The sequence below is a fragment of the Dryobates pubescens genome, chromosome 20 (assembly GCF_014839835.1).
Source record: "Dryobates pubescens isolate bDryPub1 chromosome 20, bDryPub1.pri, whole genome shotgun sequence".
NCBI lineage: Eukaryota > Metazoa > Chordata > Aves > Piciformes > Picidae > Dryobates > Dryobates pubescens.
Window position 1 is genome coordinate 10735580 of NC_071631.1, and position 20835 is coordinate 10756414.

Sequence of the window (20835 nt, forward strand, 5' to 3'; positions counted from 1 at the left end):
CAGCAGTCTGTGCCCAGGATGTCTGAATGGCTGCTGGACACAGCCAGATGGAGTCTGCCCGGATTGGCCCTGTTTAGACTCCTGTTTTAACATCACCATGTCTACTTCACAGTATTGTTCTACTGTAAACAAAAGGTTTCCCTTTCCACTTCTCCTCCCTTATTCCACTCCAAGCCAAAAGTAAAACAAAACACGGCCCCCCCCCCCCAACATTGAACTTTTCCTTTAAGCGACTCAGGCATTCCCATTTCCTAGATTCATTCAGTGATGGGCTTACTGCCACACACGTCACCAGCCCTGTTCATGCGTTCCCTTTATTTGATATGCCTGTCAAGAGGTGAAGGAAAGAAATTATGCTGCTACTTTTGCACCGAAGGTAGCAACCCTCTCCAGGCATTTCAAATCCTGCCATGGTGTCTCTTGTAAGGAGATTCAGGTACGAACCAGTGAAACTGAACATGCTGCTGCAAATCCTTAAATTTGTATTCCTTTTTTAAGCTATATACCAAATATGCAAATTAAATCTGAGAGACACAGGCTTAAGCTATCCCAATCAGGGTAAATCAGGGCTTCAGTCTGAGCCTCAAAGAGTGGAAAAAGAAGCAGAAATAACACATGGGAAACTTGAAGAAAACAAAGGCTACTGCGAATATTTGCATTTCCTGGTTTAGTGTAGATGGAGCCTCTCAGACCAGCCAGGATGTCTCTAATGCATAACTTTCATACACTAGAAATTCCAATTCACTTCTCCACCCTACTCCAGAATGACCTAACCCTCACATCTCACCCATTTTCCAACATCTGAAAAACCACCACTGTGCCATGAAGTCATCAAACACATACCACTTGCAAAGACTGAAAAGGATGATGGGCAGTGGGGGAGGAAACAACATAACTTTAAATTAACAGCTACTAGCACAGTTGAAAGTCATCAGTCAAACATTGGCTTTCAGAACAATTTCAAAGCCATCTCTTCTGTTTCTGACATTTGCAGTAAGCATAAAATTGTGTTCCAGTAAACAAAAATCAGGGTGGGAATCAGAAATCCACAAAAGATGGATGAACCTACCAGCTTTGCTGTTATAGTTGCTGGATGATCTTTAATTATTTTATCTTCCTGCAGTATTAAAACTTGATTCTCATTTAAAAAAACCCACAACGACACAGCCAACTTTTAAGTAACATTTCCAATATTAACTAACCTCAAACCCACAGAGATGGTTATTACATACAAGTGTCATTGAACTAAACCATTACAAACATTAATTCAACTGCCTTTGAAATACAGGAATAGAACAACATCTAAGAGCTCAGGCAAAGAAAAGGGGAGATTCTGGTTGGAAACTCTAAAAAATCATTAGCACTGCTGAAGTCTTACCTCAGTCCTTAAAGACTTGTCTGAAATCCCAGCAGCTAGTTTTAACCAAGACCCATTTTAGGCAGAAGGGATTAGTCCAAAATGATCAACTTGCACAATACTCAGAGCACAGAATTCTTCCTCTGAGGATGGGTAACTAGAAAAGTTAGCCTGGGAATGTGCCCCTGTATTTCTGAGCTTGTTTTGATAGGGGTGAGTAGAAGGGGAAAAAAAAAAGCTAACACACACACACACACAAAAATTATAGCTCTGTTCTCTCTGGTGTTATTTCATGCACCTCTGAAAATGTGCTGGGGCAAAAACATGCTAACAAGAAGCAGAGCCCTTGGATTTCTTTCACTGCAGTAAAACTCTCCACCCTCTGAATGATCTATAGGAGAGGCAACAACAAAAGAAATTCATGATCTAGTTACCAACCAGACAAAAATGCCCTGAATTCTAAAGAGGCCCTCAGACAAGAGGCACCTGCAGCTAACCCAGACTCTTGGGTATCAGGAATTGCAGATATCCGCAGCTTTCCAGACTGCAGGACCGCTGCCATATCTGTCGGGACACGGTTGCACACTTGACTTCAACAGGAAGTCTCCAAATTCTGCCTCTGTTACAGACATGATCCTAGGGGAACACTGCTACTGCTGGGGCTTTTCTGGGAAAAGGAGAAAGATAAAAAACCAAAACCAAACACACACACACAAAAAAAGATGTTGAAAGCATGCACATCATTCACCCTTCATGAATAATTCCCATGCCACTCTTCAGCAAAATGCTGCAAATATTCATTTCACCAAGATTAACAAAAGAGTTGTCAGCTGCTTTGTAAGACACAATTCCTAAACCAAGAGAGCAGCTAAGGTGACAACAAAACAGGAGAGCAGCTAAGACAGCATTTGTTACAGGGGGAAGAAAAAGTCAGTTCTGGCACTTCAAATATGTAACTTGAAATATTTGAGTTCATTGGGTTTTTTTAATTATTCCCTAATAAATAAAATATAAGAGTTTATGAGGAGCATGATTTTGATACTATCACTACCCAAAATCACTAATTAAACAGTGATAGCCTTGGAACTGGCACACTGTATTAAACCACATCTCCAGCTAATCATTTATTTTCACTAAACTTAAGCAAATAAATTAGATTAAGTCAGTTCAAGTCCTGACAGTGTCACTCGTGTCATGTTTGCACTCCAGGCATCTACTACAAGGTGGTATTGCCCCAAGGTCATGAGATGGGAGTGTTTTTAGGATGCATGCAAACATTTTATGACTTAGCTAAACGTCAGCAACAGTACCTAAACAGATTCAGGCTTACAAAAGAGAAAATAGAACTAACAAGCAAATCTGATATATTTTGATCCTAGATATAGACTGCTGTTCAAGAGACAATAAAAACACAGCACTGGAGAAGGTAAAGTGTTAATCACATATTTGGTGGTTTATGAGCCAAAGTAGTCTGAGGTTTAAACTGCTTCTGCTCAGTGCTCATCCCATTCAGAGACGATGAATCATTTCCCATTTGGCAACACTTGTGCCTACAAGGCTGTCTTCTGTGAGATTTCTCCTGCATCCTTGTAATAGATTTGCTAATTTAGTACACCTGACTCTGAGCAAAAGCTATTGTTGCCAGCTGTCAGACTAGACCTCGTCCTGTTTATCAGACACATCTAAACCATCCTGTTCTGCCCCAGTCACAGAAACAGAACACTCTTTACTAATCCCAGTGCAGTAAATTACGTTCTAATATCCTTGTTTTTCTTACTCTGCCAAAATACCAACACATCATAGATTTAAAGCAACAGCAAAATCAATTTATCCACAGCCACTGGGCTCCTGCTAGTTTATCCAATAACCACTTTTTTTTTTAAAGTCATATTTGCTGTTCTAGTCATTCTGTCCATGAATTCCTGAGTTCCAGCAGCAGAGGTTTGACCATTTTAAACAAAGGTAATATAAGCTTCTCAGGATGTGTATTCCAGTTTTGAGGCAGGGCTCTATGGCTCTTTCAAAGATAAATCACAACAAAGTGAAGCATTAAATGCCTCACACACACAAAGTCATTTCCTCATTTTCCCCAGGGAAAATGCAAAATAAGCTGCATTACATTCTGTTTATAAATATTTGCCTGGACAGCAGCTTAAAAGGGGCAACACAGAAAACACGTGGAAGATTGGAGGTGGTGTGGGTTTTTTGTGTGTGTGTTTTGGGTTGTTTTAAGCCTGCCTACAGAGAATCTAGGAAAGGTATGAAAAAGCAATGTGTGGTGACAGGTTGGACTATGGTGACAGGTTGGACTGGATCTTTGAGGTCTCTTCCAACCTTTGTGATACTGTGATACTCTGTATGACATTTTTTTCATCTCCTAAACAAAATGCACCAGAACTAAAGTTTTTACATTCTAGATTACACAAATCACTAACATGTCTGCAAAACAAAAAAGTAGGCTCATTCTTTTCAGGTTTTATGCACTGCCCAGAATTCCTACTGCACTCTGAAAAGCTCCCCACGTTCACAGAAACACCCCCACATTAGATCTCCTTTGACATTTCTACTCTTCCTAAGGTTTTAAAACTCAACACAATTAACAAGAATACAAGAATGCATCCACTCAGCCAACAAAAAATATAGACACTATTAACATTCCTCTCTTCCTTTTTCAGGGGGCTATGGAGCTTCTTACTCACCTCTACCATTCAAATCTGGCTGTTAATTCACACTGCGCAGTGGAGGAAACACACCTGGACACCTCCACCTGGGACTGATGTGGAAGGCCAGCCAGAAACTGTGATTCAACACACAAAGGCCATTTACTCTGAGAAGATTCCACACCACCCTGTGGCTATCTTCTGCTACATCTATTGCCAAAACAAAATCTAAACTGTATTTGCCTGCTTGTAAGCTAGCTGAAGATTCCTGATAGTATCTGTATCAATAACAATATTGATACAACACTCAAAACAGGCTGGTTTCAGACAGGAAACAAGTTAAATGTAAAATAAATAAGAGCAATCAAGAGCATAAACTCCAAAATGGAAAGAGCTGGAAACCATTCATGCTCTAAGCAGCACAGATTGCTTCTAGAATAGAGAGAGGACTGCATGCAGTATTGCTAACACATGGGATGAAAAAGACAAATTGTACCAAGTTCCTAAAACAAGAGGAAGCCAAGCACAAGAAATAAATCTGTGCAGGCAAACAACATTTGATACAGACGTAGCGAACCTACATGAGGAGTTTGAAAGGATGCCCTTCCCTACAGGACAACGTCTACCTTACAGGCAATCACACCAAACCTTTGGGGATTTGCAGAACATCCTCTCCCCAGCCCAGGAACCACTCATCTACTGCAGCCGCCTTGCCCTTGCTGAGGGGACACCAATGTGGAACCACTTGCTTCAAGCTCAGCTGCCAAGCCAGCAGCTGCCCTTCCAGGTGGGACAGAGGAAACAGAACAAGATTTTGGGATTTTGGGAAATGGAGATGCAGTCTGAACAAATAACACAATTGAAAGGAGTGATATTTTATTGCCCCACAGCAGCTACACAGACAGTCCAATGTCCTGTAAAAGCATTGTTCTTGCAACTAAAGACTGGGTTTGTGGGATTTTTTTTGCACAAGGTTTTTGTTGTAACATATGAAGTGATGAATCAGATACTGTATTCAAGAATTATTCATCTGCACAATTTAAGCTAGCCCTGAGTAATCATTAAATAAAAATATTTGCCAGGAAAAAATAACCCAGAATATATGATTCATGCACTTAAGAAACAATAAAATGGTTTATCATAACAAAAATTACTTTACTGTCGATACTTAAATTAAAAAACTAAAAACCCCAGCCAAATACAATGAAGAAAACATGCCCTTAAAACCCCCAACAACCAAACATCCATAGGTGTACAAAAAAATCTTGTCAGGAAAAAGTAATTCCACAATATAATTAACAGCATAGCTGCTGGAATCTGTACTCTGTTCTTTAGCTGTTTCATAGTTTTAAAGTAACAAATATACACCTCAGCTCTCACACTCTGACAGCTCACTACTAAGCTGATAAACAGACACTTACTTCAGCATAAAACTGGTACATACAGCATGTATCAGAAAAAGAAAATTCAAGACAGGAGTATCACAAGGACTCCTAACCAACAACCTGGGAAACAGTTCAGGTTTTCAGGACTTAAATCATGATAAAGGGGATCAGCTGAAAAAAAAAAAAAACCAAACCAAAAATCAAGCATTTGATAGTTTTATAACTGTCCAATGCTCAAGAAGGGGTGAAAACGAGGACCTTTTTGGAAAAGACTTTGTTGGGTCTTGTATCAAATGCTGGGGGGGAAAAAAGTTAAAGCGCTGCTAAGCATCAACAAGAAACACCATACAAATATGAAGCAGTTTAAAAGGCTCCCTTTTCTTCACGGTTAGGTAATATCAAGTGTACATTTACTTCAAATGAAACCTTGCAGTTTCACACTGTATAAGTTTATTATTTTTAGTTGACTAGAAGAATCAAAATCATACATCTGATACATGCTGCCTTTCTCTTGCTGGAGATACACCTGCCCACTACCTGCAATTTCTGATTTGTTTCTTCACGCTTTAAACTCTTTTGCAGGTTCTTATGTCTATGTGTGTTTAATACACAGTGAGAGATCAACATTTTTCACAGCACAGTCAGTTCAGTGTAAGCCAGTAGTGAGCTGTCCCTGTAGCGACAAAGTGTGTAAAATTGGAGGACTCCAAGCAGTCCAAGATCCATCAGAACAAACAGATGATGACTGCCACAGCTTTCGTTGTCCATTTGATATTGAACATATTTGTAATAACTCAAACTTTTAAAAAAGGTCAAAGCTTTCATGCAACTAACTCATCAACAGCAGATAACAAAAAACCCCCCATGAACTGTAACTCCAAAACCTTTGTGAATTGATGGCACTTGCAGCAACATCATTCCCTGTTACAAGGAAACAAGACAATCTGGGCTGCCCCTGCCACCCTGTATGATGTTCACTGCTATCACACCAGAGTCTGAGCACCAAGAGATTCCCAGCACCTCATCCTGCCAAAACCTGGTTTCCACCACCAGCCTGTTCATCTTGGTCAGTTCTGTGTTCCAGGTCACTTCCTCCTTCTCCACTCCCACCCAACTTTTGAGCCCTCTGCATCGTAGTTAACGTCTCTCTTGACACTGGGAGCACATCGATGAGTTTAGTGCTTACAGGATGAGAACAAGTCCTGTCCCCAGCTATTTATTAAACCATGCACCAAATCTTACTTGGCTGACACACAGACAACTCCCTATTACCAGGTCCCTGTTTGATAGGTTACTGCCCAAGAATTCATAAGAACAAGGGATTCTTAAAAGATGTACAATGTATTTTTAACCTCCTTGAAACTAGCTGAATTTTAACAGAATCTTCCCAAAATAAATTCAGCCTGATTTAGCTGCTCAGCATGAAAAATGTCAGCATTAGCAGGCTGCTTAGCAGCAACTGAAAAGCCATTCTTGCAATGGGAAGTGCCATCTGTAGTTGGTGTTACACGCTCCAGCTTGGCGTTACAAGTTCAGCTCTAGTTATAAATTCCACTGACAATGAATAGGAAGAAAAGATGTTCAGACAGACAAAGCAATTCAAAACTGTGTTCCAGTTCCATGAGGTAGAAGCACCTACAGGAAGCAGTGCTCCCACTCTCCATGCTGCTGAATTGTGAAGGGAACGTTCTAAAGGGTCAGGCTGACCAGGGGCAGTTTTGCTTTTCAGTTACTGCCACTCCATCACAGTGAGGCAGGGTGAGCGCAGAACAAGTGCACCTCCAGCCTTAGGCCACAGCAGGAAGCCTTAGGCCACAGCAGGAAGAACTGTTTCAATGCAGTGAAATTTCTACATTTCAATAAACGTGCCAAAAATGTAAAGCTTTTGAGAGGGTCCAAAGTCCCGCCCAGCGTAGATTAAGTTACATTATTCTGATAGGCAGGAAATAGCTGCCTTATTCTCCAGGATGAACAATTCACCAGAGGAAAGGAACTTTTGGGGAAAATGATAAATATGGTAACGAGGAAATCCAAGGCACACATTCACAAAGCCACACTAAGATCTCACAAATGGACAGAAAGTTCTTTAGGATCTCCTGGCCACAAAAGCAAGTGAGACATAATAAACATGCAGTACCTCCCCAGGGAGAGCAATTGCTCGTTATTAGGGAGGGGAAACCAAAAACTTCACTGTCTGTATGGGGAGAGCATTATGAACTGTGGGAACAGCTTAAGGAAGGGAGGGCACATTTGAAGCCAGGCACGTGTACTACTGAAAAATCACTGCAAGTCACTTTTTCTTTACAGGCCTTCACTTCTCCTGTTGCAGAAGAAAACAGAAGGCAACAACATTTTAAATTGCCCTTCAACCCAGTTCTTAACTAGAAACCCCAAACAGGAAAGATTTCCCCTTTTTCACAAAAGGGATACAAATGTTAGCATGACATCACAACTGCAGAACACATCTCAACCACCCCAGCATTAGCACCATCATGAAGATTTAAAGCCTTTAACTTTGTGACAAAAAAAGCCCAATATATCCAGCTGTTTAAGGCAAACTGGAAATGCTGCATGGCACCTTCAACCCCCAGGTAGCGTGTACCTCTGAAAGAACACTGTGGCACTTCCCCTGGGCAGCAGCATTAAACAGCTAGAACTGAGACCAACACCAATTTTTCCCTATTCCACTCATCCACACCTGAGCAGCAGTTTATCATCATCATGTCTGATATACACATTTGAAGATTCTGCTCACCAACAGCTTGCGTTTCACCAAACATCCACAATTGCTAGTTAGACATTTAGAAATGCCATTGGAAATCATGAAAGATGGCACTTAATACTTTCACAGTGGTTCACAGGCTCCAGATTCCAAGAAGCCTCTACAATAGCAGCATAAACCATTTTAAAACTTTTTACTAGAATCCCCTAGAAGTCCCAGAATTTTTCCACTTCAACAGGCATTACACCCTTCTTTAAAGTTTGGCAAATCAACCCTGTGAACCCAGATTTAAAGAAGCCAGTAATTTTTTAATGTTCTTAATGAATCATCTCCACCACACAGGAGGACCAGGTCCTTCACATCCATTTAAATGGAGTACAAAGCAACACATATTTTGTGTCTCTTGAAATATATCCATTGGTATTAGCATGAGCAAGAGAAATGCTCAGTATCTTCAGATCTTCACATTGAAAACACGCTCATAGCTAGGGGTGTTAGGGATTGGAAGGGACCTTGAAAGATCATCAAGTCCAACCCCCCTGCCAGAGCAGGATCACCTAAGGCAGATCACACAGGAATGCATCCAGGCAGGTTCAGAATATTTTCAGAGAAGGACACTCCACAACCTCTCTAGGCAGCCTGCTCCAGAGCTCCATCACCCTCACAGTGAAAGCTTCCCTTATGTTCATGTGGAGCCTCCTCCGCTCCAGCCTGCACCCATTTCCCTTGTCCTGTCCCTGGACATCACTGAGCAGAGCCTGCCTGTATCCCCCTGACACTTGCCCTTACTTGGCCATCAGCAGCATTGCAATCAGCAGCATGAGACATGAGAGATTTCCATATGTTTTGGGCCAAGTACAGGAACTTGCAGTTTATTCTCTGCTTCCAGTATGAAGCAGCACGAAACCTAGTACACTTCTAGTCCCTCCACACCCCTGTGCAAGCTCAGCTCCTCAAGACCTTTTCCCCACTCTACCCTGTCTCTCCTTTACAAATTACTCCAGTTGCCTCCCAATGACTGCCACCTGAAAACACCAGCTCCACCTTTACCAAGTTCCTTCTATCACATCTGATATCACTTTCTATAAATTAAGACAGAAGTTAATTATTTTGCTGCTAAACAGAGGACACCTTAATATTACTAAACCGAAGCACAACACCACCACTTTAGCCCTGGACACAGTCTTCTATGCAGAGCTATAAACTATTATTTTAATAAATCCCTCAGGGAAAATAATGGGGTAAAAGCTTTTCCTCTGAAACTAAATATTTACATACATCATATATTAATAATTTCAGAACAATTCAGGGTGAAAAATGTCTATTGAAAATGGAATTGAAAAATTGTTTGTAGAAAGCACACCAAAATGCTTGGTGCAACTAATGCTATGAATTTCTAATCCCTGGGAGTAAAGTGTGGAATGTAATTCTAGGTATTTTATCCAGACAGGTTTAGTTCTTCTGCATGTTTAAGGATTTTTAAGTTTTTTTTTCCTGCCATCAGTCATGTTTATATGTACTCAAAGCCAGATAAGATCTTTCTTCCTCCACTAAGATTAAAAGAGCATTTATCTGAGTACATTTACATGTTCTCCATGAAAAATAACTGCAAAAGGCAGTAGGCTACCCTTTACTAAAATGAAACAGCAAACTTCTATTTGGTACACTCCAGCCACTTTCTTCATGCCCCATCATGTGCCCAAAGTAGATGTTTCACCATATGTGGTTTCAGAAGACCACAGCCTGGTCTTTTTTTCCTTATCATTATAAAGAAATCACCAAGCTGGCTCAATTTTTCAGGAAATCCTAGAGTACTACTGAGGCAGATTCCCACCTTCCACTGAATACAAGCACAACTGTATCTATAATTGAGTGGAGGTTCCAAATCAAATCGGTATGTTTCAAAGAAGTATCACTACAGCTCTGATTAGTTATTACTCCATTTAATCCCATCAGTAACACTAAAATCTAGGTCAAGACAGAAGGGAAATGCTTGTGTCTTGCTTGTTTAAAACAATTTCATGTGAACAGGCAAGATAACAGCCCCAGTCCCATGAACAGCCCAGTGGCAGTTCTGCAAACATCTGGCTGACTGAAGCCACCAAGCCACAACAGCCCTCCTCTAGACCCAACTGAAAAGGGGATGAGAGGGGGAGGTTGATTTGGATCTAATCCTCAGCCCACCTCATCTGAGAAGCACAGGATGGTGCAGAGGCGTGTGTTCATCCCAAACAACGGTGATGTGGGTTGGAAAGCTTTTCTCTGGCACTGTCCCTCTAACGTTTGTGGCAAGATGGCACCACAAACATTAATTTAAGCGTAAATGGTAGAATCTGGGTACATATTTTTACTGTGACCTGTAAATTACATAGTCTGTACATGCCCTGTATATGTGAAGCAACTGAGATGAATTCATTATAGAAGACCCATGACTGGAGTGATTCTCCCTTTCTGCAAGCAAACAATCCTGTTAAGTTGTGTGAAACACTTGCTAGCCAAGAGTCATTCCAGAAAAGTAACAACAGAATACAGCAACATAAACTCACACACTGCTGCTTTTTCTTTCACTTTCAGGATTCTGATAATGAAAATAACTAGGCAATACTTGTGACTTTGGGGGATATCAGTCCCAGCCTAATCTGCCTGAGCAACAGCAACAACAAAAAAAAGTAATGTATTTTGAAGTAGGAAAAAAAAGTAACTGCCAAGAATCTGCAGGATGCTAAAATACAGCTGATGGTGCAACACAAATCTGGCATGTGGGAGAACTGAACCCAAATCACTCCAAATGCACAGTCCTCAAACAGATTTATGTTTTCTGTGGATTTAAACTCAAGTGAAACAATGTCCATGGGCAGAAAGTCAAAAGATAGCAACTCTAAATCCCAGCTTTACCTGGTTTAGCCTTTTTATGATCTTGAGCATGTCTATTCTCCATGCTGTATCAACCTTCCCATTTAACTCATGATAATGCTTAGCCAGTTTTGTCCCGAGCTTTATCTCCAGATGAACATTTCTTTCAAGTTACAAGTGTTCTTATCTATGCTTTCAGTGAAAGCATTTGAAGTTTAAGTAGCAAGAAAAAGCCAACATTCTGTTTCCTTGAATATGCTATTGCCAAATGCCCCTCAAGAATTCAATCCTCTTCCCCAGATGAAAAACGTGCTGTGAGCAGACACGTGCAGTAGCTCCTTTTACATGCTCTACCACTATTGAGATGAATCCTCACCAGCCTCTGAGAAGTCACCAAAATTATCTCAGATATTGCACCTGTCATGATGAGCATTTACATAAGCATGCATGTGATAGCCTGAGTAGCAAGGTACTCATGCCATGAAGCCAAGTCAGAAGTCAGGTCATCACATCATTGTGATGAGAGCAGGGAAGACACCCACAGAAATTATCCACCTTTTTAAACACCCACAAGAAAGGTCTGGCTCAGTGGTGAGATGTCATTTTAAGTAAGATGGTAAAGCAAGGACACACTTCAAAGGCTGTGAGATAAAACAGAACAAAACATTAAAAGCTGCTTTCTTTTAGGGATCAACACATTCATCTCAAGGACATAAAGATAAAACATCTTCTTCTGGGGCCTGATCAGATTTTCAGTGTGATTAACAAACAACGAATCAAAAAGAAAATAGAAATAATCTGTCACCACTAAGTGAGTTACTCAGCTAAGTTCAGCTACTAAGGCACACTACAGGGCAGCTTCTACTCTTTACCTGCAACTGAGAAGTATAATTAGAAAAAATTGCTCACTATTTTCCCACCTCCAGAATTTATCTTTTCTTGTCCCCCCCCTCCCCCCCGGCTTTACTTTTTTAAACATTAACATTAGGACTGCCTGCAGATTTCCCATCTATCTCCTACATATGGCCCATATGTTACCTACATGTGGAAATCCTCTACTAGCTTCTACTTGCTGCTTTCCCAATTCTTCCACCCAAGATGAACAGTGGACCTTTTGCTCTTTTAGATGGGAGCTTCTGCAGAGCTGCTTTCCTACTACAGTTTGCTCTCCCCAAATCCTTTTTGGTCTTTTCATTTTCCTTGCCGTGCTACCCCATTATATGTCCCTGAAAACAGGTACCTAGCTTTAAATGCAAACGTCATACAACCTGATCCCATTGAAACAAGCAGTTGAGACTGCTCCACACAGCAACTCAGTTGTTTATTACAGCTCTTTGGTATTTGTGTGATCCACAACTGACTTCTACACATCTGTAACTACATACTGTATATATAAAAAGCATATAAATACACACACACTTCAGACTTTGCTTGGAAAGACTGAGGGTCAAGCATGCTTCAGTTCCTACACAATCTGATTAGACACATGCCTACTGACTTTGTTATGACAGCACCATTTTAATCCACCTACTATGTAATTTATTGACCCTGATTGCTTAAGCACTAGTTTTTACTAAGTCATGTGTCATTAAGTCAAATACACCTTACATGAAGGAACCCCATTGTTTTATTGTTGACCAAAACCTATCTAAGTATAGGCTGCTGGCAGAAGAAGCAGTCCTGCCCTCTTTTCAGCCTCTTCTGTGAATCCCTCTCCTTCAACACAAAGAAGGTTAAAAAAAATAGCACTCAGATTTGAAAGTGACCTAAAATTGCACTATGGTTTAAGTCAACTATGAAACCACAGCCTGGCTACTTAAGGATCTAGGTAGCTACTTCACCAGGCAATCAGTACTGCTGTTCCTACAATGAGGTTCTGCTATCCATAAATTTCAAACCTGCTTCCAACAACACTAGTGAGAATTTAGGATTTAGGTCAACCACTGTTTTTTTATTGGATTAATTTAAGTGTTTATCCACAACAAAAACACACTAGGTGTGGAGATTCCACTTGGTTTTGCAAACCTCAGCAATATTCTGGCTCAGGTATTTCTTGAGAAATATTAATAGTACTACAAGTGCTTCTAGGAACTGACTGAAAAAAAAAAGAGCAGCATCTTCTTCCTTCAACACTGTAACCTTTATTAAAGTAAAATACAGCAGCACTTCTGTACTGTAAGGAAAGACAGCAGGACAGAAGATGAGTTGCTATCCATTTTTCTACAACAGACTCTGCTAGGAAACACAAAAGCTTACAGTGAGGAGGAAAAACAGATCTAAAACCTCTTGACAGTGAGGGTGGTGAGGTGCTGGAGCAGGTTGCCCAGAGAAGCTGTGGATGCCCCCTCCCTGAAGGTGTTCAAGGCCAGGCTGGATGAGGTCTAGTGGGAGTTGCCCCTGCCTATGGCAGGGAGGCTGGGACTATTCTAAACCATTCTATGAATCCATGAACTCTCCAGGCCTACTTCTGATTCTTTATCAACAACACTCCTCCAGCTCATTCCAGTTTCACAGCAGCTGTGCTTTGCAGCTATTAAAGCATCTCGTTAACTGTTCTGATACACACAAACTAAAATTCATGTACTAACCTTTATTTAACTCAGTATATTCCAGTGTCCATGTAGTTTTCAGACTTTGAGCCGATTTTAATGTAGGTCTTTCTACTGGATTAAAAAACCAGCCTGCGGATGTCATTTGGGTAACTGTCACTGATGTCCTCAGTGAAAGCCATCAAATTAAACTATTTTAACATCAGATAATTCATGGATTGGGACATAAAATATTTACTGAGCAAGTGAAAGCAAGGGTCATTTCTGGGGTTTGAAGAATTTAAGGTCAATGCGAGGCAACACACAGGGCGGAAGAAAGGACAGTACATTGTACCTGAGACTACAGAATACTGGCAAATCCACAAATCCAACACACTGTGATGACCACAGCGAAAATTGAATGGGATGACTGCACTTCCAGCTCTTACAGAACTCAGACAAACTCAGGATAGGACTAGATAAAAGGGTGGTTAAAATGTGAGAGTTGAAGGAATTTTCCTTGTATTAAAGATTCCTTGGATAATGTTATCAAAAGCTGCTAAGCAGGGAGAAGACTAGTGTGGTTCTAGACTCCAGCTAACTTGAATTGCATTGCCTCTACTTAATCAGAAACAAGCATTTACACCTCATGCTGGAGGTGAAATACAGAATTATGGGATAGGTTTGGTTGGAACAGATCTTTAAGATCCTCAAGTCGAACCGTCACCTAACCTTACAAGTACCACCAGAACGCATCATCTTTAGATTTTAACAATTAGCCCAGGATCTTCTAGCTCAAAGTTGTGCAAAGTGCATTGACAGAGGTATCACTGAAGACTGACATGATATTTATGACAGACAATTAAGCCTAGGAGCAAAAGAACAACCTTTTATAAGGAAGGTTTAACACAGATGCACTGTAAACTAAATTAAAACTTACTAGAAGTATGCCACCACCATGTCTTTTCTCTGTTATGGAACCCAGAGCTAAATAAACTGTTAAACACTTAGTGTGAAGGTATGCCAAACATTTCTCAGAACTTTCTTAAGGTCCCAACAAAGAACCAACCTTTTTTTTTTTTCCTTTCTTTTTTTTTTTTTTTTTCCAAAATGAGGCCTAGGTTAAATATTTTATTTGGCTCCTCAAGATGGACTGAGAAGTTGGGCACTAGCTCCAGATCAGTTCTTGGACTCACATCAAACATTACCCTGTCATTTATCCAGTCAGTCAAAACAATGTTTTCCATCTAAACCTTTAATGTTTATGTCCTGAAAAACTGCTAATTGAATCCAGTTCTTGAAATCCATTTTTTAATCTATACCATCTAATTTAGAGATAATGAGCAGAGAAGATAAGCATTATACAATGATTGCAGAATTAATCCTATAAATATTCAAGCCAAAACAGAAGACTGCTAGTTGCACACAGCCAAAGTAAATGTAGATTAAATAGCATTTGTGAGCTTGAGAATAAACCTTTAAAAACACTGGATATACAGATTCCTTTAATTCCAAACAGTTTTAGAATTCAAGAGCCCTCAAATTGCTTTTCCAATCAAAAAGGGTAATCAAAACCACGCAGAACACTTAGAAATATTCCTAGGCAAGAACTGACAACTTATCGGCTGAATTAAGAAAATTCAATGTTTTTCTTAAACATGTAAAGCTTCCTTACAACAAATGACCTTATGTGAAACAACTCACAATTAGACAAATCATAAAAAACCTCCAAGTCTTTTAAACTCTAGAAACAGGCCAGTATTTCAGAAACACTCCCAAGCAACAGAACTGGTGCTCAGTAACTGCAAGAGCTGCTAACTCTGGAACAATCCCTAGAAAGGCAATTTTGCCAGCAAAGTCCCTTCCTAAAATATAAGATGACAAAAAAGCCACTCAGAAATACTCTTCAAGATTGTACTTGCTTTTGGGGACTGACTGCACAATTAAAACACCACACATAAAACTACTGCCTATTTCTTGCTCACAATCACACTCCTATCAGAGTACTTCTATTGTCACTGACATGATTTCATTACATGCTTAAACGTTAATAGAAACAAATATTAAACAAAATTGAACACAAAATCCAAAGGTGAAAGAGACAACTCCCTAAACAGTACTTTCCTTGCTTTTACATAAGGCTATAGACCATTTGTAATGTTTCAAAGATAAGCAAGTGTAAGTAGTCATTGCTCAGGAAGAAAAAAAAAAAGTATTAAAGCACTGCATCAATAAAGCAATAACCTGAAGAGAAAGCTACAAAACACTCTGTAAAAAACTTGCAGCAGAGGTCCATGTAGCAGTCCCAGATATGCTTCTTTGAAGACTTTTATTTCTAAGTGCAATATACAGACACTCACAAAGCTCTATGAAAACTATATTACAAATTTAGTCCAAGTATTTCCAAAGCAAAACATAAGCAGATCTGCTTTACTTTCCCTGTAAAAATAACATACTCTGAACAGTAAGTATGAAGCACCTCTCTTTATGAGGCATTAAAGTGGAGATATTTCACATCCACCTGAAGTAAATACATCAACACTTTGAGTATTGTTAATCGCATTTGTTTTGCAATCTATGCAGAGAGGTGGATTTACAGTCTTATCTATTATTTTCTAATCACTTACCTTCATGCATTGACACTTCAGAATACAGTGTATTGTTTATGTGCTGGGGATACTTTGAACTAGTTCTTTGCTTTACAAGTGTGTATGGTTTTAAAGAAAGCTTTAGCAGAGCTTTCAAGACGCCTTTCCCCCCCACCCTTTAAACCTATTTGCTTGGGTTCTTGTACAGAAAAGAACATACTGAAGTATTTTCCTTCCAGCATGCAGGTGAACAATTTTTATGATATCTTAAAATATTAGAGGTCAAGTGGTCTTCTGAAAGAGGGCAGCACAAGGTACTTCACCAAACCAACTGTGCAAAATCATAACTCAGGAAGTTGGTTTTAAAAACCCAAACAAACACAACAACAAACAAAGAGATCAAAACAAAGAGTGTGACAGTTTCTTTCGAGTTTACACTGAGAAGACGGGGGCGGGGGGGGGGGGAGTTGGGATGCCGAGAAGGAGGAGAAGGTGCCCGGTGCCTCAAGTTCAGATCGGCCGGTTTCCCCACACAGGGGACTCCGGCGGGCTGCAGGGGCCGCGGGCCGGCCCGGCCCGGGCCAGGAGGGCGGCACCACCGCCCCGGAGCCCGCAAAGACATGTTGTTCCGGAGGCGCGGAGCCCGCGGTGGGTCAGGGAGGCAAGGGAAGAGCTCACAGCCTCCTTCCTATCGTTCTCCTCCCGAGGCCTGAAGGACTCCTCCTGCCCCAGGTTCAACCTCAAAGACACATGGAAGGAGCTCGCTCCCGCCCCTCCAGCTGGGCTCTCCTCGCCCCGCTCTCCCGAGGGACCGGGCTCCGCGTTCCCAACACCCCGCTACTCTTTGCTTTCTTCCCTCCCCCGTACCCGGCCGGCGCCCGACCTGCCCCACCGACGGCGGGCGGGATGGCGGGCGGGCGGCGGCAGGCCCCGACGGAGCCTGCCCACTCAGCCTCACCTGTCAGTCGCAGCTTGACGGGCCCGTTCCGCCGGGCCCCTTGGTTGGACATGTCCCCGGCCGCTCCGCGGGCTCAGCGCTGCCTTGCCCGGGGCTCCCCCTGCCTCTGGGTCCGGGAAGGGAGACGGGGGGAGGGGAGGCGCTAATGGAGTCGGGCTGGGCGCTCAGGGCAGCGGCAGCCGCCGGAGGAGGAGGAGAAGGAGAAGTAGCCCGGATGTGCCCAGCGTCGCCATGAGCGGGGCCGGGGCCGGGGCTGAGGAGGAGGCGGAGGAGGAGACGCGGCCGCCTTCCCCGCTTCCCTTCCCTCCGCTTCCCCGCCCCCTCGCCCAGAGCCCGGCCGGCGAGCACAACAAAGCCGGGACGGAGAGCAGCACAGCGGGCGGATAGATGGTCGCGTCGCTTCCCCTCCCCCGGCCCGGCCTACCCCCGGGGGAGGCCGCCCGCCCGCCCGCCCAGCGCGCACCCCACCGGGCAGGAGGAGTGCGCCCCGCCTTGCCTCAGGGTCTGAAGGGCGAGCCGCGTCAGGTGGCGGCGACGCTTGGGGTCCTTCTCTGGAGAGCTTGTGGGGTTGGGAACGACGGGGGTGGGTTGCCATGGCTGAGAGGAGGGGAGATGACAGTGAAGTTGTGGGGGGTGGGACAGGAGGATCGAAGGTACAAATGAGAAAGGGCCTCACGCGTGAGAACTTGAAGCCAGGCTGAAATGTGGGGAGTCGGGGGTGCTGAATATTGCGTGTCTAGAGTGTGATGGACAGACTGTGGAAATTGTTATGCTGTGGGCCGATTCCCTTCTTCTCCATGCTTTGTAGGTATCAGCAGCAGTTCTGCAAGCTGCCAAGGTAATGAGAAAAAAAAAATTACCCCCCTATACCCCCCTATATATATATATATATACACACACACACATATGGCTTGCATCCATGCTGTGTGACCTAATTTAAGTCCTATTTCAGAGGAAGGTGATTCTTTCCAGAGTTTTTCTAGCACTGCAGCATGCATCTGGTGAGGGGAGTTCCATGATGGGAGTCAATGGCAGCTTTCTGTAGGGTCAAAGAGATCTCTGAAAGATGGGATAAGCTCTCAGAAAAGCTGTGGAGGTTGCCACAGTAAAGTTCACCTTAGAAAGTAAAGTAAACCAAGCTGTTTTTCCTGACAGCCTTAGTCATCTGCACTCATTTGGTCATGTCATTGCATAGGCTTCTTCCTGTTGAGCCAACGTGTGAGGTATTATGGATTAGGATCCAGTCTATGGATCAGGATCCAAACACACAATGAAAAGATGGTCTGTTCTTCACAGAGTTTATAATGTAGCTCCTACAGAGCCCAGGGGCTTTCTTTTCTGAAGTTATGTATACAGAAGTGAGCTGTAACCATGTTTGAAGCAGTCCCATCTTGACAGAGCTCTGAGCTTGAGCCTCATTAAATAAAATCTGGGCAAGAAAGTATTTCTTTCCCCAGGAAGGCCTTGGAGGTAGAATGCAGTTCTCAAGGATTTTCTCCCTTAAAATGAGACCCCTCCCCACAGTGGGTATGTGTGGATTCACATCTCCTTCCTCCCAATGTATATTTTAAGTGATTTTTGCAGATTTTTGCAGGTGGACATTTTCAGTGCTTCCTGCTGTTGTGGCACTGCTGCTCCAGTATCACTTCACCTGGGAGCAGAGTAATTCTGGATCAGAACCTGGGATCCCTTCCTCACACAAGGCTGTGTCTGGTGCCCATGCAACTGCCTGTTCGACACAAAGCTTGGTGTCAGAAAGGAACCTTTCTTGACAGCACAGACCACAACAGAAAACGCTGATTCATTGCTTAGCCACTATTTCAGGCAAAGACAATTTGAGACAAGTCTAAACTTCATTTACTACAAAATGCAGATGCAAGGTATTGACCGATTTTATGGCCTATATGCTGCACTAAAACAGTTAAAAACTTGATGTGTAATAGTTAGGTAAATTCACACACACCTCCAAGCCATTCCAGGCGTCCTGATTCCTGCATTAAACAAAGAAGAAAAATCAGCCCTCGGAATTGAAGGTCATACTATTAAAGTTTCAAACTGTTACAAATTCACACAGCCAGGTTATTATCCTTTCCTAAAGCCAACCATAAAACGTAAGTGGCTGATGGGCTGCAATTGTTGTGCCATTACCTGGCCACTGCTGAACTGTCTAGAGCTGTGAAATCAAAGCTCCTTTTTCCATACTTGACATACTCATAAGTTACTCCAGAGTTTTCCTAACTTGATGATTATCTCAGAGATCTTGCAGTGTGCTCTGGACCCAGCATTTAATAATTCCAATACCAGTTGACAAAGGTATTTAATGTGATGTTAAGCATTGTACGCTTGCTGCGTGATCTTTTTCTAATGGATAACTAGCATGTCAGACATTAATTGCAGTGGCAGTATTAAAAACCCACACTCCTGGGATTCAATACAGTATTTCGTGGCTCAGTAGGTATATGAACATTGTAATGCATAAAGCATTGTTAAAAGGCCATGAAGTAGAATTAGTGTCATACTACTTTTCAGAAAGCAACTTGCTGAAAAATCAAATTTTCTAATATTTTTTAGGCAGGCTGCTCACCTTTCAGTGAAAATGTTGTGATATATGGCAAATGTCAGAGCTTTAATTGACAGTTTTTACTTTTGGGTTACTGTATAAACTGCACTGGCTGCAAGGCTGACTTGAGCTTTTTTACTAATACATCCAAAATGCGTCAGTGACAGCTAAGAAAGTCCTGCACAGTAACTGTGTATTTAACAGGGTGACAGAAGAGCTTTAGCTCTCATTAGCACCTGCAGGCATGGTGTGTGTCCCATTTAGGTCAAGGCTATGTCCTCTCTTGACTAACATAGGTAGAAATGACCTAGATCAGGTTGCACTTGCATAGACAAATGCACCAGATGTGAACTGCTCTCCTCTGCCCTTCTGGCTTTGTGTAAACATCATAATGACTGCACCTTAGATGTGCTACAGATGTCCCATCATATCTACCAATCCTGTAGGGAAGTCAGGATTTTTGTTCACTGCTCCCCTTCACTGACTAGAATTGCCAAGTAAAATTTAAGACAAGCAGCACCATAAGGGATCTGTGCAAGATCTGCGGCGAGCAGAGCAGAGGTCAGGAAGCCTTGCAAAGTGCCAAGAACTGTAGTGAATGTAGACCAAAGACACTGACAGTTCTTGATGATTGAAAATGTTACTTTTCCAACAAAAGAATTCCATATGAATCTTATGATCCAGAGTTTCTTGGGCCAGTGCTATCCCCAAAGTTCTCAAAATATTCTCTGATTAATGGAACAGATATCTTGCTGATCCTGCTGCAAGTTTTAGAAGCCAACAGTTTACAGTAAATTTTGCTTGTGCAGTTCCATTTCAAGGGTGAATAAAGGTTTCATGCTTTGCAGTGCTGATCTTGTGAGATAAGCAAGCAAATATCATCATTAACTGCTGACAAGTGATCTGTATTTCACTCTAGGCTGCTATCACCGACCAAGAAATCCTTTCAAGATGAGGTAGCTAGCTCAGATCCACAGGGAAGGGAGTGCCTTGCATCACCCTGCAGCTCACTTTTGGATGACAGCCTTGCTGCTGGGCTCAGGAGGGAGTCCCATCCTGTCTTCTTCGGCCAGAAGTTAGCAAGTGAGGCACAGTCATAAGGGTTGGAAGAAATGTACAGAAAAAAGGTAAGCTCAGGCCTCTCTAGAACACCGACAGAGCTGTAGAGGCATCTATAAGGACAGAATAACAGTTTGTACCGTATTAGTGAAACTTTTGAAGATG

The 20835-nt window shown here is 42.1% G+C and overlaps 1 protein-coding gene across 2 annotated transcripts in view; it reads right to left on the minus strand.

Moving 5' to 3' along the window:
• SMURF2 (SMAD specific E3 ubiquitin protein ligase 2) overlaps positions 1 to 17167 on the minus strand; it is a 59736-nt gene extending 42569 nt beyond the window's left edge. For both annotated transcript variants that reach the window (XM_054170554.1, XM_054170553.1), the window contains exon 1: positions 17052 to 17167. In XM_054170554.1, coding sequence (XP_054026529.1) covers positions 17052 to 17103 — 52 coding nt within the window. In that variant the 5' untranslated portion in view covers positions 17104 to 17167. The remainder of the gene's footprint in view (positions 1 to 17051) is intronic.
• Positions 17168 to 20835: the final 3668 nt, after the last annotated feature.